The sequence below is a fragment of the Elgaria multicarinata genome, chromosome 17 (assembly GCF_023053635.1).
Source record: "Elgaria multicarinata webbii isolate HBS135686 ecotype San Diego chromosome 17, rElgMul1.1.pri, whole genome shotgun sequence".
In the NCBI taxonomy this organism is placed as follows: Eukaryota; Metazoa; Chordata; class Lepidosauria; order Squamata; family Anguidae; genus Elgaria; species Elgaria multicarinata.
In genome coordinates, this window is record NC_086187.1 from 2,956,100 (window position 1) to 2,976,274 (window position 20,175).

A 20,175-nucleotide genomic window follows, 5' to 3' on the forward strand; every position below is an offset into this window, starting at 1 on the left:
TACTTCACAGATTCCAGGAAAACAAGGGCTGAGGCAAGGGAGGGGGCGCCATTACGGGCAGCAGCGGGTGGGACGGCCACAGCCCAGCCAGATGTTCTCCTTTACGGGCAGCAGCGGGTGGGACGGCCACAGCTCAGCCAGATGTTCTCCTTTACGGGCAGCAGCAGGAGGGACGGCCACAGCTCAGCCAGATGTTCTCCATGGTGAGCCTTGCTGGAACGCGCTGGAGCTGCTCAAGGGCTCTTGCTTCTCTGTTCCACAAGGCTGGAGCTGAGGACCCCCAGCTGGGCTGGGCCCTGTCTGCCGCCTTCATCTGTGGCAGCTCCGATGGGCTCTCCTGGGCGAGGTGCCCAGATGCCTTTGGCCGCCCCACGCTCCTTGCCCAGCGTGCCTCTGGTTGCCTTTCAGCTACTCGAAGGTGAAGCCCTTCTTGAAGGACTTGGATGAGCTCATTGGGGCAGCCCTCCAGCAGATCCTGCAGAATGGGACGGGGTCTCCCCCAGCTGGCCCCAGTGAGGAGCTCAATCTGCGGCTGTGGAACCAGATCCCCTTGGTGGTGATTGACGAGAGCGACGAGGCGCACCCGGTCATCCTGGACCTCCTCGGGAACAGCTCCGTCGGCTCGGGGGGGCAACACAACTACTCCTCTTTCGCCACCCCAGAAGGAAGGAGATGCAAGCTGGCCCTGAAGCTGGTGAGCAGGGCTGCTGGGGGCGGAGTGGGGCGGGGGGGATCTGCCAAGCAAAGCCCCCCCTTGCCTCGGCTCCTACCCAGGCCTTTGGCCCCGCCTTGTCCCGTCCTGCCATGGTGCTCATCAGAGCCCAACGCACACGTGCGTCCATGTGGGGCAAACCCGTGTGTAAGGCCCCATAAGGCCGCTGGGCAGCCGGGCTGGTGAGTGGGCTCCACTGGGCCTCCCGGAGGAGCTCGCAAGAAGGCCAGGGGTGGGGGTGGGGGGGGAGAAGTGCCAGCAAGTCCCGGTGCTTCTGCCCCAGGGAGAGAGGGCTGAGCTGCTGCGTGGGGAGAGAGAACCCGGGACATGGGGACCCTCTCCTCTGCTGGACCTTGCTGGATGAGGCCGAGGGGGTGGGCTGTGCTCCATCTAGCCCAGCCGCCTGTTTCCTGGCCCCCAGGGGCAAAAGGGGCGCCGTCCCCTGCGCCGTGCTGCCCTCGGCCGTGGCGCTTCCATCAGCGGCCCGGCTGAGAGCTCTCCCGGCCCCTTTGCCCCCCTCTCTGGCTGTGCCTGCAGTGCACCGACAACGGCTCCCGCTGCACCTACCGGAACTTCACCAGCGCGGCCCAGGCAGTGACCGAGTGGTACGTCCTGCAGTCCACCAGCATCTTGTCCCAGCTGCCGGTGAGCAAAAGGATCGAGATGGGCTACCGGGCAGAGGACATGATCCTGGCCTGCCTGTACGGGGCGGAGCCGTGCAATTACAGGTGTGTACCCCGGGGCCCACATCACATTCAGCTGGAAGGGCAGAGAAGCCACACGTGCCCCATCCGCTGAACCTGGGAGGGGGCGAAATGTCGAGGCGTGTGATGCGACGGCAGCCATTGGGGGCTGGGGCTGGGGGGTGGCTGTAGTCAATGCCTCTGGAGGGCACCAGGTTGGGGAAGGCTGTCCTTCTGCCTGCGTCCTGAGGAACCTTTTTGCCTCTACTTCTGAGTGGGAAATAGTGGCACAGGTCCAGGATCAGCACCAGATCGATTCTGAATTGGGAAGGGGTGTGCGCAGAAATCTCAGGGCATGCACTTAGTTAGGCCATGACTGCGCTGGACAAATGCAGGCCTCCTCCTTGTGTGTCAGGTCTGCAGAGAACGCCGGATTGTCCCTCTCACCACCCAAGCCCAAGCTGTGCTCCCTCTTCAGTGGTGCTGCTGAGCCGGTGCCGTTAATTGGTGGCCATTCTCTGCTTCAGTGGGGAGGGGGGGTGAGCCCGCTTGCTCCCCCATTTCCCTGGGTCTTTGTGACTGGTGCTGATTGCTTGATTTGATTTAATTAAATTTTTGCTGTAACTCAGTCCCAGGGTTTGGGGTGGATTAGACTCTGAAAAATAACATTCAGTGGACTACAGTCGGATTAAAATAAAATCCTGGATCCTGAGAAGCTTCAGCCTGTCTGCCACAGGCCAGAATAAATAACAAGGCAGGTCTGCAGTTTGCCTGAGTGAAACGTGGGTGTTGGTGAGTTTCCAGGGCAGCGGGCAGGGAGCGTCGGCCACTGTCTCATCTCAGAAACGACACAGATGTTGTCTAAAATGTCAATGGCTGTGTCAGTCGCACCCAGCAGGAAAAGCAATATATGTGGGTGAGTTTGCACAACACGACAACCCTTCCTGGTGAATAAACTACGTGGTGTGGGTTGTCTGCAGAACACCCCCACGGTGAACCCCACAAACGATCGGGCTCCCCTTTCCCCCTAGGCCCTCCAGCCACCTCCACTGCGTAGTCCTCTGGGACTTGGTGGCAGAACCTGTCTCGCTTGCTCCGATTGCAGCCCTGAGTCTGCAGCGAGTCTTTCTAGCAGAGATCCTCAGGGCGCCCCCTTTTGGTTCCCATTTGCACTAAACTGTGGCAACCTTTGACAATTGTTGGGGACTCAGGCAAGTGTGGATTTGAAGCAGGGCACCCCCGAGTGCCAGGGCAACACGGAGGACGCGGGAAATCTATAATGTTTCAGGTTTCTATGGCTAGGATGAGGAGGGGCAGATTGCAATCACTCCCAAGACAAAAATAAATAGATATTTAACAGAATTTACTCAACGTTAGAATATTTGTTAATAGCAATATTAACAAAATGATAATCCAATAACCTTACACCACAAGACTCATAACAATTCCTTGTCCCAGTTCCATTAGAGTTTTGTGTCCGGTCTCCGTTGTGGAGGTTCACTCTTCTTCTACTTGAAGGCTGCTTTATTAGTTCCTTCCTTTTCTTCACCACTCTGCTGGTTTCCCCCACTTTCCTTCTCAGCCCTTCTCTCTCCTGCTGCCTTCAGCACTCCTCTTGCACATCTGCCCTTTTTCCAACAGATGTTTTGCTCCCCCTCACTGCATTCCATGACACACACCCCACTTGACTCAGCCAATATTCCAAGGCCCTCAGAGACGGGCATTACAGCGTCCCCTTGCTAAAGGGGTGAACTTGACTCCTTTTCCTCACCTGGCAAATCATCCCATGAACAGTCTCTGCATGTTTGCCAGCTGAAACGGACAAGGCAACAAATAAAGTAAGCCCATTTGAGAGCCAGAATTTAATTTTAGGTTTTGCACACATTCTTCCTGGGGCTAAAAAGGTTTTTTAAAAAGTCAGCCTCATTTGCACACATGCCAGGGCCCGAGCAAATAATAATAATAAAAAAGGAGGGTTGGCAAACGAGTGACAGTTCTTCAATGAGCTGCGCTTGCTGAGCAACACCCTCACTGACGCCCACAACCCACCATGGATTGGCAGTGCTGGTTTTGGACGACGTGACAACCCATTGTGGGTTGAAACAAGCCGTGGATTTTCAGGGTGGCTTGTTCCCCACAAACAGTACAGGTTTGGATGACATGACAAACCACCTAGCTTGTTCCAGACAACAACCCACAGTGAGTTGCTGTGTCATGCGAACCCAGTCAGTGTCAGAGCAGCTACTGGTCAAATTGCTTGAGCCAGACGTCTTCTTCAAACACAGATGTTCAAAGCACACATCATATTAACATTCAGGAATGATATAACATGCTCTGGCTGATGTCAGCTTGGTAAGACTGTTCTTCCGTATGAATGGTTTCACGTGGAATGGTGTAAAAGTTCTTGGAACACTCTAATGGCACTGCATAAGTGCCAAGAATGATCAACAGCCGGGTCTTGCTTTGAACACTGAGTTGCCAATGGCTGAGCTCTGTATAACTCCGGAGTTCACTGCCAGCAGCTTGAACATGAGCAGTCCTATCAAATAACTGCCTGGCTTTTCCCCGTGCCTTGTAAAGGGCTTTTCTGCTGCTCACTCACCCCTGTCCAGTACACTGCAGTGAGTTATCAGTCAGCAAACACCGGGTGATTTAATTAAGCGGGGCACAGATTGGTTCTCACAGCTCCAAGCTCAGCAGCAGCCTCGGCTTGCCGCACCCGGGTGCTCCTGGCTACATGCCACATTTCTGAAGCCCCAGAAAGGACCGTACTAATATTGTCTCCCGGTGAGCCGGAATGAGTGGCACCTTCCTCCTCCTCCTGGCTGCTTCCTCCGCCTTCTCACCTGGGCTGTGACAGCTGCCGTTGCCTGGGCCCCCATCCCCTTAAGAGCCCTGCAAGGAGGACGGGGGCTGCTTCATCCATGGACTTCAGACACATGTCCAGATCCAGTTGTCTCCTGCACAGACAGGCGCTGGGGTTGTTGCTTTGTCCTCTGCCTTCCCCCGTCACCTCCCAAGGCTGAGGCCTGGCTATGGGTTGGGGTGGCTGAAAGACCAAAGCAGTCCTGGCCTGCCTGCCTGCCTGCCTGCCTGCCTGCCTGCCTGCTTCTTCATGGCATAGGCCTAGCATTGGGTGGGCTCTGGTCACAGCCCTGCACTGGAGCAGAGCCCTTGAATTGGAGGGGCGGGCTCTAAAGGCCGAAAATCCAGAGCGGGGGCAGCCCCCTGGGAGACGGCTGACCAGACTTCTGCTTGAAGACTTCCTGGGAGGCCGGCTCACCCAGCGCCCCTCCACAACCCCAACCCCACCCTGGGAATGGGCTCCCAGGGGAGCTGCGTTTCTCACCCGACGCTTGAGCAAGCGCTCCCCTCCTGTGACTTAGGCCCTTGGAGCTCATGCTGCCCTCTGGGGCAATGCTAGCCTGTCCCTCACCACCTTCTCTTCCCTAGGCTAAACATATAGGACTCAGTGCTTCACAGGAATTCTCTGATCCCGTTTCAGTTTGCCTAAGTCCTTCTGAAAGTGCAGTGCCCAGAAGCGGAGGCCGGACTCCAAGGCCCCATCTACACCAAACAAGATATAGCACTATGAAAGTGGCATGAATGCGGTATATCAGGCAGCTGTTGCTGGGCAGTCACGGATTTTGGTGGGTCCCTCGCATGACCTCATTTGCCTCCTGCCCTTCCTAGCTGTCTTTGTGCCTCAAAAAAAAAAAAAAAAACCCGCCCAGAAAGTCCAATATATTTTTTAAAATGGAAGTTGCCGCTGTCCCCTGCTGTGTGCAGGAGAAGCAGCAGGATCGGAACGGCCCACTGAATGGGCCACGTTAGGTTGTTTACTTCCTCTTGGGAAAGAGGGCGTATCAAGGAACGAAAGCGTGGGCGAAGAAGCGACGGCAGGGAAACGTGATTCTCCGCCCGCCCCGCCCCCGTCCCGTCATGAGCCCCAACAGTTGTCAGTGCACTTCTTTACCTCTGTAAAGCAGCAGGGTAGACCCTGCCCAAGTGAAATCTGACGAGTTCAGAATAAAGTGGAACATCGACCTCCTGTGACATAGAAACTGACTTCATTAGCGCATCCTAATATTACATGACCCGATCTCTATTGCTCGCCCATCTCCCGTACCTCCTCTGCTGCTTTACCTGATTCTGGCTGCATTTGACGTTCCGCGGCTGATCGATTGACTGCATTTCTATACTGCTCAAGAGCCAAAGCTCTCCTGGCAGTTAACAACACTTAAAACCATAAAATACATTCCTTGGGTTTGCGGAGGGGACGACTTCGGATAAAAGTCAGATGTCACCACCTGGCATATTCCTGACCATCGCTCTGCTCCCGTTTGCCCTCTGCTCTTCACTGCAGGCCCTGCCAGGCCCCTTGTCTTCTGTTCACAAGGCCCTTCGGCATGGGATTCCCTGGAAGAGCCCCCAAAGAGCTCTGCCCAAGCGGCCAGTGGGCCTCCTGCCGCTTCCATCAGGCGCTGCTGCCTTCCCGTCTTTCAACAACCGGCACGTGGAGCATCTCTGTCCAGAAAGGCCCCTTTTCTCAGAACAAGCCTGGGCCCACCTGGTGGCGCGGTTCTTCCGCTGCAACAATGGTGATGGATGCTCGGACGGTTGTGGGGAAACTGAGGCCATCCCAAGAGATTGCCTCTCGACTTGCATAGCGCCCCTTTCCTTTACCAGGTGGTGCTGCCACCAGCACCCCCCCCCCTTCTTCTGGACACTCATCACTAACGTATTGGCAAGAGAGGAGACGGGGGGCCCTTTCTGCAGGCATTCAATAAGGTTGCTGTTACTCTTGTCCTTTAGGATGTTTTGATGGGATAAGAGTTGCTGATGTCACATTTTGGCTCCGACTGGCCTGTGAGCTTTGGGGTTTATTTATTTATTTATTTAATAATAAATACCCTGTAATGTGTAGCTTGGCTCATTGGCTTGAGTCTCCTGTGTCTTTCTCCAGTGTTCCTATTGTCTGCTTGTGGCACAGACTGTGTGTTGGGCTGATGGAGTGTTGGCCGCTCCCTACCAGCTCTGGCTGTGGCTTACTAGCTCTTAGCATCTGATAAATACAGACAGCTCACTAGGGGCCAGAGTGCTGTAGGGCTGGAGCGTTCACTGTGGAAGACCCAGGCTAAAACGCCACTGTGCTGCATGTCATGATGTCTCAGCCCTGACTTGTCTGGGCAGGTAAGAACGCTTTTCTAGATCTCTTTGCACAGGGAAGGAGGGAGCTTGCGAGCATTGGCTGCGCGTGAGACAGAGGGGAGGGGAGGGGAGCCCCTCCCCCCCCTGACCTGACCCCCTGACTAGGTCCCCTTTTGCCCCTTCTGAGCAGGATCCCTTGATCACATCGGCTTTTTTCAGAAACTTCACCCACCTCTACCACCCGGACCACGGCAACTGCTACATCTTCAACTGGGGAATGGACAAGAAACCGCTCATCTCCTCCAATCCCGGGGCAGAGTTTGGTAAGTGGAAGAGCCAAAGAGGCAGCAAAAGGGGGTGAAGGAGCTGAGCGGAGGCCTGGCTTGGCGGGAGGGCAGCTGCCTCTGGCGGTGGGGGTGGGGTGGGGTGGGGTGGGGGCTTGGTAGCAGCAGCCCCCAGCCAGCCAGCCACAGCGCTGGGCGCGCCAGGCAGCCTTCCCGGCACCCCACAGCCAGCCTGCTGCCCTCGCATGCGCAGGATGCTGCCTTGCCTCGAGGGTAGACGAAGATGCAGCTGCCGGTTCCGTCCTCCCTATGGCCTGGGGAGAAGCGCCTCCGTGCCCCTCGCCCCAGGCAGCAGCGTCTCTTGGACTAGCCCCGTTCCTTCACCTAGAGCTGGGGGGGGGCATGCGCACCCATGCGTGAGCACGCTGGAGACTCATGGTGCCACTCTGGAATCTTGTCTACAGATTCCAGACTTAGTCTACAGCAGAAGATAGCCTGATCAGGAAATCAACGAGGAGGCTGGGCGTTCCTTTTTTTCAGGACAGTTGCTGGGGAACATGGGCGGGAGGGTGCTCTTGGACTCTTGTTCTGCTTGTAGGCTTCTCAGGGGCATCTGATTAGCCAGAGTGGGAACAGAATGCTGGATAAGGTCTGATCCAGCAGGTCTCTTCTTATGTTCTTATGACCTGCCCCCCACCCCACCCCACCCCGCCGAAAGAAATCTCTGCCAGGAGTGCCCAACACTTCGGGGCCTGTGGGCACATGTGGACATTTGAGGAACTGCTCTAGGCAGCACCACCACAAAATGGCTGCCATGGGGGCACAGCTAGTCACAAAGGACAGGTAACGTGCCCAAGACACTACAATCAAAGCAGAGTAGCATCGGGAGCTGCCTCCTACTGAGTCAGACCCTTGGTCCATCCAGCCCAGTGCTGTTGACGCTGACGGGCAGCAGCAAGGGCTCCCCAGGCTTTCCGGCAGCATGCCTTCCTGGCCCTCCCTGGAGAGGCTGCCGCCAGGAATCGAACCCGCAGCCTTCTGCATGCTAAGCATGGGCCCTTCTGCCACAGCACCACGCCCCCTCCCCAACGCGCTAACCAGCTCCAAACGCCCATGCCCATATTTGATTCCAGAAAGAGCAGCCAGACGCCCACTTCCCAGAAGGCAAGCTGGGCCCAGACGCCCGCCCTTTGTCACCAGGGTCAGCAGCTGACGGGAGGCTTTGCACCCACAGGATTGAAGCTCATCCTGGACATCAGCCAAAACGACTACATCCCGTACCTCACCTCAACTGCTGGGGCCCGGCTCATGCTGCATGAGCAGAAGAGTTTCCCGTTCTTGAAGGACCAAGGCATCTACGCCATGTCTGGGACCGAGACCTCCATTGGGGTCTTGGTGGTACGTGGAGGGTGCCAGTTGGGTGGAGAAGGGGGGGTGGCGTGCCACCTGAGCCACTTTCTGCTGTGACATCCAGATGGCCACTTGTGGGGACACTGCAGAGGACTCAAATCCCAAGTGAAAAGGCCCAGCTTGAAGCCAGGAAATAACGGAAGGGGCACCTCTTGGGGTGCATCTAAAGTGCTGGGCCATCAAGAGTTGTGTCCAGGGGTGGGGTGGGGGAGGGGAGGTTCTTGCCGTCATGCAGGCTCTGGGTGCTGTTGGTTTGTAGGTCTTCAAACAATCCTGCTGGTGCTTCTGGTGCTTTCGAATAGGGCTGTGCGCTGCTTCGGATCTGGATACAATTTCTGAGCCAAAGGGTTTGCTTGGCCAGGATGCAAAGCAGGGCTGGGTTGGTCCGAAATGCCCCGAAGCCTCTCCTCCTCCTCCTCCTCCTCCTCCTGCCCCACTGGTACCACTGCCACTGTGGTAGCAAAGATGAGAGGAGAAGGATGCTTCCTTCTTTTCCTCTCATACAGCTGCCGGCGCCTCCCTTCTCCTTTCATCCCAATTGCTACCGCAGCGGCAGTAACTCCAGTGGGGCAGGAAGAGGACGAGGGACTCTCATCCTCTTTCTGCCCAGCCGGCAATGCTACTGGAAAATGGACGTCCAAGTAATTTGATCAGGAGCTGAAGTGGGCCGGATTGGGGCCAATTCGGAAGAAGCGTGTTAGGAGGTCTTTCTAACACTTTGATGGTATGCAATAAATGGAGAGTTTATGCATCACTTGATTTCAGAACAGTATCGCTGCCATGTGGGGATGTGCTGCTTCCTTCCTGGGATGGCGCCAGAGAGAGAATCATGGCCAACTGCCATAGGGTTTGCTTGCGCCTTTAGATTCTTCTCTCTCTCTCTTTCTAGGATGAACTTCAGCGGATGGGCAGTCCCTACAGCGACTGCACAGCAAATGGGTCAGACATTCCTGTCAAGAACCTGTATGAAGACTATCCTGCTTCTCAGGTACCAGGTCCTGGTCCCTGGCCACCTGCAGGCCGGCTTGGATGGCTGTTCTCCTCTGAAGCAGCCCAGGCGCTGCCCGACTGCCAGAGGAAGAGCGGTGGCATGGGGCGGGGGCGGGAATCAGGGTGTTCCTCTGTCCCCTCTCACCTGCTTGGTGCAGGCACAAGCGGGGAGGGGCCCCTAGCCGGCCGGCCGAGCGCACCCAGCAGCGGCACATTTTCCGACGGCGTGGAAGGGGCCGTGTGCTCACGGAGCACCTCGGTCTGATGGGCCAGATTGGAAGAGCCGTATGTGCACGCCCCTCCATGCGCATGCACGCTTTTAGCGCTGAGACTGGAGGTGGAGCGGAACGCTGGGTGGGCTTGGAGGCAGGTGGCAGGGCTTTGCTGTTTCTTCTCCTTCTCCTTCTCCTTCTCTTTCCTCTTCTTCTTGAAAAGCACTTGTCGGAGGGTGGGGTCTTGAGCCCTGGAGTGGCTGGAGGTGGGGGCTGTGCGGAGAGGACTGGGGTGGGGGAGGGGAAGCCCAGCTCTTGCACGGGTGTGTTTCCCAGGGCATGGGGGTCACCAGCAGTGTGTGGCTTGGCCCTGTGAAGTTTGGGGCCCAAGAGGCCCCCCCTTGTGTTCTTGGGGGCTGCCCTCGCAAAACTGAATCAGAATTCAGTATCTGCTCCCCTGGCAGTAAGGTATCCTGAGCGCCTCCTTCGCTGGGAGGGATCTCGGTGCCAGAAGCCAATAGTGACATGGTTGAGGCGCGCCTTGGCTCCCCTAACCAGCTTAGGAACCTGTGGGCAGGGTGTCCCTGGGCGTGTGCAGAGTCTGTCTTCAGTGAGGCATTCTGTTTACTCGCACATTGGGGGTTATGAGGCAGGAGCTTCCAGGCCTGTGGCCTGCAAACACGAGCCCCGCAGCACCTCATTTCCTCGTGGAAGCCACGTTTCCTTTGGCCCCCTACTCACGGCCGCAGCTACAGAGAAGACGGCTGAGCAGCTTGAGGGCTTCAGTTCTCCTTGTCCCATCTCCTTGTGGGATCAGTCATTCCTGCTGGGCTGCTTTCTGCAGAGCAAGTAGCGTGGCGAGTTTCCCAGCATTCCATGATGTTGCACAAAATCCCAAGCATCGCTTACAGGCGTCTCCTCCCGCCTCCCGCCTGAAAATACGGCGTGTGTTGCAGACTGCAGGAGGCTGCCTCCCTGGCCCTTGAGCATGGCATGCCCTCCACGCTGTCCCAGCTGCCTGCCTTGCACAGGGTCAGGCCATGGCTCCATGCAACCCCAGCACGGCCCACAGACCGGCCGAGCGCTGCAAGGGCTGGGCCAAGGCCGCTTTCCACCCTGCCGTCCGAGTTTGTTCAGGTGGGAGGCGCCGAGGCGCTGGGCAGGAGCCGGGACGTTCCGCAGGTGCACCAGGGGCCCTGGCCCCCAAAGCCTGTGCCTCTCTTGCTGTGGTTGGCATTGAGGCTGCTGGTCAGCTCTCCAGGAATGGGTGGCAGCACGTGTGGGTCCTCCTGATGTTTACGTCAAGTCCACTTAACAATTCGTAAGGCAAGAAGTCTGGGCTTTGCTAAATGAGTGCTGCATGCCCAGTTGTTGTGGTTTTTAAATGCCTCTAAATCCAACAATTACTACAATTTGGAGCGTTGTAAAGTGTGTGTGTGTGGGGGATATTGAATAGGGGGTGACAGGGTGGGGGTGACTGGGAAGCCCCCAGGCAATGGGCAAAGGGACCGTCTGGCAACAGTTCTGTGCACTGTGCATCACCGTGGCCGCACCAGGGCAGAAATTAGGGGCAAACTTGAAGCAACACCATGGAATGAGCCATTTTGAAAGTCCGTAGTGCCAGCGCAAAGAGCAGGTGCAGGCCCCCAAGCCAGATGGGGCCCACCACGATGGGCAAAGTCCTCTGGGCCCCTTGGGGGTTTTGGCCTGGGGGCTAAATTCCAATTTGGGAAGGGTCTGGGAGGGGGCAAGTATACCTGCTTTGGGCAGGGCCAGGTGTCATCCTTACAGATTTGGACATTTTCCCACCAAGCATGCAGCACATGGCTCAGAAGTAAGCCCCAGGTAAACAGCTTTCATGCCTGCAAAGGTCAGCTCAATTCCAGGCCTTTAAGCTGTTCCGACGCAAGCGGCTTCTTCCCTAACTGGAGGCTGGTTGTCTTGTTTGGCTGCTGCACTTGCTCAATGGGGGAAACAAAGGCTTTTTTTCTCTAGGAAATGTCAACAAGGTAAAAGTCGACAGGGGAAGAATGGGTGGTAAATATGTGCCTGATGAGGCTGGGGGGAAACCAAAGAGGGTGAAGCCAGCGCTGCGGATCCCGCTATTGTCTGGCAGTCAGCCGGGACTTCCTTGTTCTCAGGAGCAGAATAATATCTCTGGGAAGAGGTTTCTCCCAAAGTGTGCTTGACATTAGGAAAAACGTAGTGGCTGTTGGAGGAGACTCGGTTTAGACTTGATGCAGTTGCATTTCTGCAACGCCTCCCAGTTGGCTGGTGGGCCAGAACTGCTTAGAACTCCCCGTGCTCGTGATGGGACCTGTGCATGGATTCAGGCACATTCCCCAACCTCTGTGTGTGTTGTACTTGATTTTGGTTTTCCTGGCCACTGCACGTTGCAAATGGAGTAGAATCCATTTGCCTGAAGGTCTCAGCAGCACAAGGTCGATGCCGCTGTTCACACAAGAAACGGTCAATGCCCAAGTGGTCTAGATTATTCCTCACTTTCAGGGACTGGGAAGAGCGATAAGGAAGGGTCTCTCGGCACCGCCAGTATGTTGCACCTTTTCCTATTCCCCACAGGGTGACATCAGTCCAGTGGAGCCCTGTACCAACTGCACAGCTGACGGAGGCAGAATTGGCCCCACAGGAAGCCGGTACAAGACAATGTATTCTATCCAGGTAAATAGCAGAGATGTTCTTGGCCTCTTCCCTGGGCAATTTCAAGAGGGCCTGAAAGTGGTGAGTTGCTGAGACCCTATTTGGAAGCAACCCAGGTCTCCTCTGCCTAGAAATGCAACTATTGTTGCTCAGTTGCTCTCCCTGCTCAGATGGAGGGCTGAGAGAGGGCCTGGGCACCCAGCTCTTTGGAACAGGCTGGCTCTTGGCATCTCTGACTCTAACCAGGATCTCTTCCTCCTCCTCCTCCTGCAGGCCTGCCTGCGCTCTTGCTTCCAGGATCAGATGGTCAAGTCCTGCCAGTGCGGCCACTACTCCTATCCTCTGCCCCAAGGGAAACATTATTGCAACAATGAAGATTACCCGAACTGGGGTAAGAATGGGCGCGGCCTGGGCATGGCTAGCTTTTTCGGGGACTGGCGTGAGGAGGAGTGGGCTGCCTTGCCCCAGATGCTGCAGGGTTGTGAACCCTGGCTGTGCAAGATGCAGACCGGGGTTGGGGGCCGCGGTTGCCGTTTGCAGGAAAGCCAGTGTGCTGGACTCTGCACTAAGCTCTATGGTCACTTCCCAGCCTCTGCAATTAAGAGATCTAAAAGCACCTTTATCCTGCATATTGAAGCCCATTTCCAAGCAATCAAGGGACACTGGAAAGCTGTGTACCCCCTTGAATGAACTTGGATTTGACATTATTCTTACAAATATTGCAATCATCCTTAGTTTTTAAAGTGTCCTTCAATCAGGTTTTAAAGGTGAAATTTCAAAGCTTGTAATTTTAGGTTCTGTTTGTGAAGACATTACCAGTTTTGTGGAAATCTTAGTTCTAGCTCCAACCAGTGCAGGGGGCAGCTTGAGTTGGGGGTAGGCACAGACATTTGAGAGGAACAAAACTCAAATCAGCAGCAAGTCAATGCACAGCAGACGCCCCGCGCACAGTTCCTGCCGGTCAGCTTGTGCTTTTTCTCTCTCCCCTCTGCCCCCCACCCCCACCCAGCGTATTGCTATTCCACCCTGCAAGTGAATCTTGAACAGCGGCAGAATTGCATCAAGTCTTGCAAAGAGACCTGCAAGTAAGTGCAAAGGGCATCTTGGGCAGCTCTTGAGGCAGAGATGTTCCGCCCTTCATTTTGCCATGATTTAAATGCCTCCCCTTGAGAGGAGCTTGAATAAGCTTGGCTGGGTTTGCACAGTCACTGCTGCTTAAATAAGCCACGTTGCTTATTGAAACTACGGCGCTTGCTTACCCGCCCAGGCGTGGCTTGGATTGGATTGGATTGGATTGGATTCTACTCTGTTCTACTTGTACCCTGCCTTTCTACCCCAAAATGGGACCCAAGGCAGCTCAAGGTGCCTGTCTAAACCTGGGCGGCGTGGCTTGTTGGAGGGGGACACAGCCCTCCGATCGTCCGGGGCTGAGGGGGGAAAGGCCCTTGGTTGTGACTCTGTGCTCCAATCTCTTCTCCAGCAACACCCAGTACAAGATGACCATTTCCATGGCTGACTGGCCTTCCGAAGCGTCCGAGGTGGGTCGTGCCTTTTATCTGGCTCTTAGAAATAGGCGGGAGGCAGCTGCTTGGCAATGGCATTGTGTAGATTCTTAATGCCCTCAAGCCTAGAGGCTCTAGCTGGGTAAGATTAAATTTTAAAAAAAGCACTACCAAGGCAGCTAAATTAAAATGAATATAGTTGTTTCAGTGTTATATACCTTTTTTTAAAAAAACCCAACTATTTCAATGCTTCATAATTCTAAAAATATGCACCACATTAGAAAGGCAAGTAATATGTTTTAAATTATTTATTTCCAAGCACTTTATGCTGGTTCAGGCACTGTAGAAGTAAGAATAAAAGTTCTTCCTAACAGCTGTGTCACTAGTCTAAGAGCAGCTGCATCGGTCTGACTCCCTGCCACCAAACAAGGCCTTCGAATGCTCCAACGGATGCAGCTCTGTGGGGCGGCCCCCAGAAGCACCACTCTGCATGCGTGCAGAGGACCAGTGGTGCTGCTCAGTTGATCGGTAAGATCCTGAGAGAAGCAGCCCTGTACAGGGAGGCATGGAGGAGGCCGGCTGGCCGGCCGGCACCTATCTCACCAGGGCCCACATGGGCATGCAGGGTGGAGCACAAGCGGCCGCCCAGTCCTTCTGGCGTTGCCTGCATTGGGCACATATGTTTGACCTACAGGGATCAGATACACCAGAGGAGCAAGCGCATCCCTGCGTGAGCACCCGAAGAAAAGCCACCGGCCTTTGGCTCACCTGCATTGGGCCTCTCGCCTGCACTCAAGTTATGGCATCATTTTGTTTCCTGTTTCTAGGACTGGATTTTCCATATTTTATCCTATGAAAGGGATTTGTCTACCAATGTGACTCTGGATAGGTACGTAAGTGAAAGCAAGTCCCTCGCTGAGCCACGGGAGCAGGTGGGGCGAGCCCTGGTTCTGACCGGGAGACGCGTGGAAGCAGGAGAATGGAAGGCATCTGGTTTAGTGCAGGGCGGGGCGGGATGCCGGGAAAGGCAGCGAGCTAGCAACATGTTATGAGCCTATAGAAGTTGCGGTCAGCGTGGGGCAATGGCCGGAAGGGGTGTGAGGTTCATGGGGGGGGCAGGGGCTCCTCACCCTGCGGGCGCAAGAGCTCTGTTGTTGCCCAGCATTCCCGGACTGCTGCCACCACTTGAGGAAGCCTGTTCTATTACCCACAAGTATACAAAGGTAAATATGTTGCTGCCGCTGCTGCTGTGAAAGCTGGTAGCCCTCTCCATGTGGGAACTTTGTCCAAGCCCTACTGGAGAAACAACTAATCTTCCTTTTAAATACTGGTGTCATAAAGCCAAGTGCATCTTTAAACCATAATAAAACAAAAGCCCTATTTGGCCATTCAAGCACATATGATGCAAATTGCAAGGGGAGGCGGAGGGAGCTGTGTGCAGAGGGAACCTCTGCACATGTACTACTGAGAACCCTCATTTTTCGGGCTTCTCAATTGCACCACCGGGAGCCCCTACCAGTACAGCAGGCTCCCCACCCCCAGAGCCTTCTCCCGTCCTGCGCGTGGAAGAGAGGCAGCAGTCGGGGCGAGTCCTGCACTTCCTCCGTGCCGGCTGCCCCTGTCGCCTGAGCAGAGAGCTCCTGCTCTCATCCTGCCCCCTTGAGATCCGGCTGCTGATTTTCCATGCTCTTCTTCTGCCAGCCGCAGGGCAGCACTGAACGCCCCGCCCGGCCCCGTTGGCTTCTGAGACTTTACCAGTCCGGCAGCCTAACAGCTTCTGATTCACCATTTGAACCCCCCAAGCCCAGAGCAAAAAAATTTTTTTTTACAATTTTATTGTTTTTTATGAAGAAATAGAAAAAAAAGACAAAGAAAGAAAACATAGCAGAACATCAGACACTTAACAATACAATACACTACATCTATTAAAAACACATATGCAAAACATGTAAGGCCATCTTCCATTTGAGGCAATCTTCATGTCAGACGTAGAGGCTATCAGGAACTTCACTTGAGCCAGCCCAGTGTCATGGACCACAGGCGATATGTAAAAACCATCCCAGAGCAAAACGTGAAAGATGCCCAGAGCAGCAAGTTCAGGCTGAGGGCGCCTCCACTGTTCAAGGCGGCCCGGAGTCCCTCGCCACTGCCCTGCTGCTGTGAGCCTTTTCCCTTGGCTGCGTGGGACGGGCGGCGCTGTGGCATGTCCCAGCCTTCCCCTGCCCGCTTCCACCAGGTCCACCCTGGCTGCTGCGCTGCAGCGGGGAACCAGCTTGCCAGCAGCCGGGCACCAGCCGCCCCTGGCTTTATCAGCCGCCTTTGGGGCAGCTTTGTCGGCTTGTTCCTTCGTGCCGCTGATGGGGAGGAAACCGATGGGATGCTGGCGGCAGGCTGCCTGACGTGGTCCTCTTGAGGAGCAGGGAAGCATTCGCAAACCGTTGCAGGCATCGGGTGGGTCTTCGGAATAGCCACAGTTGGAGTCCTAGAAACAGTTTCCCAGAGGATCGGGCAGGCATAGGGCTATTCACAGCCCTGACTGAGGACTTGGCAGCTCAGCAGCATACAAGCAAGGGCTGCACAGCAAAACGTGCTAATCCCGTAACGCCTTAGGAGGGGGCTGTGGAGAAAGCCAGGTTCCGGTCCACTACTGTGAGCCATTCGCGCACTCTGGTGAGAGAACCACGTAGGCTGGATAAATGTAATGAACCCATTGCAGTGTCACCCAGTTACACCAAAAAGGCCAACCGCCCCGCCCCCCCAGCCTTGGCCAAGCTGCTGTTCCAAGCTGTTCAGCCCTGACTCCCCCCCCCCCAAACCCTTGTCTTGTGATAGTGCTCCTCAGACAGACATTTGTAGGCACAAGAGAACGTTGTCGAGGGAAGGGTAGGTATTGTCAGCAACTCAGAAAAGTGGGGGGGGCCATGGAAAAGGAGGAGCATAATCTCAGACAGCTGGGAAGGCCTGATGTCTTCAGGAACAGGAACTGCACCAATTCTTTTTTTTCCTTCTGCAGAAATGGGATAATCAAACTGAATATCTATTTCCAAGAGTACAACTACCGAACTATCTCTGAGTCAGCAGCTACAACTGTAAGTGGCCCATCCAGACTCCAGCCTTGCTGGGAGCACCTGGTCCTGCCCCATGCGAGCCTTTGTGGGTTGGCCCAGGTCCCTTCGTTCATTTTGCTGTTTCATGATCATTGGCTGGGGGGAGGGAGACAAGCGGAGGTGAGGTGACAGCCCCGTCCTCTGAACGTGGTGAAGGAAATGCCCTCTGCTTGCGCCCAAGGGTACTCTTCTTTATTATTATTGCCTTACATGTTGCAGTGATGAGTCACTGGGGGTGGGAAATTATTTGAGCTAGACTGGGGTGGGTGGGTGGGAGGGCAGCGCATGAACATGGCTCCTCCTGAGCATTCAATGGACAAGATGGCGGGGGCATTTTCGAGCAATGCCTGAAAGCTCCTTCTAACTTGAGAACAGAACTTTGCACACACACACACACAATGCAAACTTCAAATTCACATTGAACTTTTTAAATCTCTATTTTCAGCATCACTACTAGTTTCCGAAGTTGTTACTTTTCATGGAAAGGATCTTGGCTATTGGTCCTTGGATCCAATGGCATCCTTCCTTAGGAATGTTGCAGCAAAACAAAGAAAGCCCACAATAAGGGTTTTTGAGAGAATGCCTAGGAAGGAGGACTTGCTTAAGAATCCTCCTGGATTTGTTGCCCTGGACTAGGAAGCCCTCGCAGCAAGCAGTGGTCCCCTGGGCTGGCCACAGGCCGGGGCCTCCCTCTCCTGGCTTCTCACATTCCAATTCTCCCCATTGCAGATCGTCTCGCTTCTCTCAAGTTTGGGTGGCCAGTTTGGCTTCTGGATGGGAGGTTCTGTGTTGTGCCTCATTGAGTTTGGCGAGATCGTCATTGACTTCCTGTGGATCACCATTCTGAAGCTCATTGCTTGGGTCAAGGGGCTGAAGCAGAGGAAGACCCAGACCTCCAGCCCAGATGCACCTCCGTCTGTCTCTGAGAAAATGGAGGCCCACACAAACCTGGGCTTCCAAGGGGAAGATGCTGACGGTGATCCTGCGGGTGAAGGCTCGGTCGTTATCGAAGCGGCGTCCGAACCAGGCACGCCACCTCCCAAGTACGACTCACTGCGGGTGCCACCTCTACACCTCATGGATCTGGACAGCGACGGAGAGGCTTCTGTAGCTGACCTGAACACAGCGTAATGCAACACCTGGCTTCACTGTGCCTGCAGCAGCCCAGCTCTTTCTGCCAGGCTGCCCGTCCCATCCCAGTTGGCGCCTTTCAGGAGTGCCAGCACCGTGTGGAAAAGTCAGATAGTTGCTGCTGAAACAAAGCACTTTCTTTACTCATCTAACTTGATTGGACCAACATTGGGTGGTGTAGGCATGCAGAGCTTTCGCCTGCACTCTTCGCTGGGCAGGAGCTCTGTTGTGGAAAGCAGAATGGCCCTTGGCTCAGTCAAGGATCACATTTTACATACTTTGTGGCCGTTCGGCTGTGCTAGCATGTCCGTGTACTTGACACTCCCCTACTTTGCCAGGAGAGCACAGGTCCCCTCGCCATCCCCACGGGTGAGCTTTGAAGTGTCTTGAAAGAGGAGGCAGCTGGTGCAGTTCTGTTGGGCAGGGCGAGAGCCCTTTGTAGCACAAAAGCTGGTCTGCAGTGGTGGAAAAGTTCCCATGAGCTGGACTTGCAGGGGGCCCCACGGCCAAGCTTGCGGAACCAGCCCTTCGTCTCCCTGGGCTTGTTTTGCTAGTGGCTCCGCTGCCAGGTTCCATGCCTTCCACAGCTTCCTCCGCCTAGGTCTGCGGGGCTCGCAATAGAAGGGTGGGAACAAGCCTCTGCTTCCTGGAACGGACTAGTGTGCCTGTGCCACCTTTGCTTTATTGGAGCTGGTGAACTGGTTAATGTGTGTGAGGTAAAGAACCATTTTATGCTCCAATAAAGGAACGGGTGACTCCGCTTTCAAAGCCGTTTCCCAGGATGAACCCAGTTTGGTTTAGGGTCAGGTTGCCTTTTTTCCTGCCGGAATCAACAGAGGCTCCTGGGTGCCTTCCTGGGACCTGCTTTGCGTGCACGTGTGATGGCCATATCCCCCCAACAGGAAACAAGTCATGCTTTCAATGGGTAATGTGCTTGGCCTTTAAAATATTTTTATTGGTACTCTGTTTAGGCGTCAGGAAGAGCAGTGGGAACAGCCTGCAGTCCGTCTGCTCCTGGCTTTGCTCTGACTTCCAGTAGAGACTGCAAAGAGCTAAAAATGGCAAATTAGTGTTGAATCAAACTGCCCTGCCTAGGATGAAATCAGCCAAAAGAGGATTCCCTAGTTTTATCATGGCCTAATGGGAGGAATGCTGAAGCACTCAGAGAAAGGATATTGCAGAGCTGGAAAGGTGCAGGAAGGGGGCATCAGAAATGATCAAACCAAGAGAGTCTTGTGGCACGTTAAGAACTAAGAAATTTATTATGGCATACCCAATTTATTATGGATAATAAATATGTTAGTCTTTAAGGTACCAAAAGCTTCTTTGTTGTTTTTGCTGCAACAGACTAACATAGTGACCCCTCAGCAAAGTATCGAAATGATACCGGAGGCACACCTGTGTGAGTGAGTTTGAGGGCTTTTCAGCTTAGAAAAAGGGCAGGTAAATGGGGACAGGATAGACATATATCAAATGTACGTTGTATGAACATAGACAGTCTTAATTCATCATAATAGCATCCAGTTAATCCCCTGAAGCTGAGTGGTGGGGAGATTCAGGGCAGACAAAGGTCGTCTTCACTCAGCACGTGGTTAAACTATAGAACTGGTACCACACGATGGAGAGATGGACCCTAACTTGATGGCTTTAAAGGGGGATTAGACAAATTCATGGAGAAAGCTACTGAAGGCTGCATATTACATCCAGTATCAGATGCAATAGGACTCTCAATACCAGTTGCTGGGGAGCAAGAGGGGGGGGTTTGCTATTGTGCCCATGTTCTACTTGTGGGGTCCCAGAGGGCAGCTGGTGCCCCCCCCCCCCCCGTGCGAACACTGGACTAGATCTGTCTGTGGCCTGATGGGCTCTTCTTACATTCGCATGGCATTGTACTACAGCTGCTTTTTGCACCTCTGGCCCCTAAAACAGACACATGCTGTTCATGGAGAAAAAGGAAAGGAAATATCTCTTAAAATGTTGTCTGCATTTATCCTAGTGGAACAGCTTCCTCCTGAATGAACAAAAAACTCCTTTCTTTCCAGCCCTTGCAGCTCAAGCAGGTACTTCAAACTGCCCCCCTCCCACCCCTGCTCCCGCTGCTGCTGCTCCTCTTGGTTGTAATGTTACTCACTGAGTTGCACCACCTGCCTTGCAAATGGGGCATCTTTGGTCAAATACACAAAATGCAATTTTGCAAACAAGCGTTATGTGAATTTACAAATATACTTTGCAGAAAGTGGCACGAGGTTTAGACTTTACCACAGAAAGACTTGGGTTTAAAAAATAAATAAATACATAATAAAAAATAGAAAACTTGGTCATGTGCAGGGAGAGG

General features: G+C 54.4%; 1 protein-coding gene across 2 annotated transcripts in view; it reads left to right on the forward strand.

Moving 5' to 3' along the window:
- SCNN1B (sodium channel epithelial 1 subunit beta) overlaps positions 1-18,055 on the forward strand; it is a 45,456-nt gene extending 27,401 nt beyond the window's left edge. For both annotated transcript variants that reach the window (XM_063143179.1, XM_063143180.1), the window contains exons 4-15: positions 409-694; positions 1,250-1,440; positions 6,766-6,869; positions 8,065-8,228; positions 9,130-9,228; positions 12,023-12,121; positions 12,374-12,491; positions 13,110-13,185; positions 13,581-13,638; positions 14,430-14,491; positions 16,616-16,691; positions 17,439-18,055. In XM_063143179.1, the coding sequence (XP_062999249.1) occupies positions 409-694; positions 1,250-1,440; positions 6,766-6,869; positions 8,065-8,228; positions 9,130-9,228; positions 12,023-12,121; positions 12,374-12,491; positions 13,110-13,185; positions 13,581-13,638; positions 14,430-14,491; positions 16,616-16,691; positions 17,439-17,840 (1,735 nt within the window). In that variant the 3' untranslated portion in view covers positions 17,841-18,055. The remainder of the gene's footprint in view (positions 1-408; positions 695-1,249; positions 1,441-6,765; positions 6,870-8,064; positions 8,229-9,129; positions 9,229-12,022; positions 12,122-12,373; positions 12,492-13,109; positions 13,186-13,580; positions 13,639-14,429; positions 14,492-16,615; positions 16,692-17,438) is intronic.
- The last annotated feature ends 2,120 nt before the right edge of the window (positions 18,056-20,175 follow it).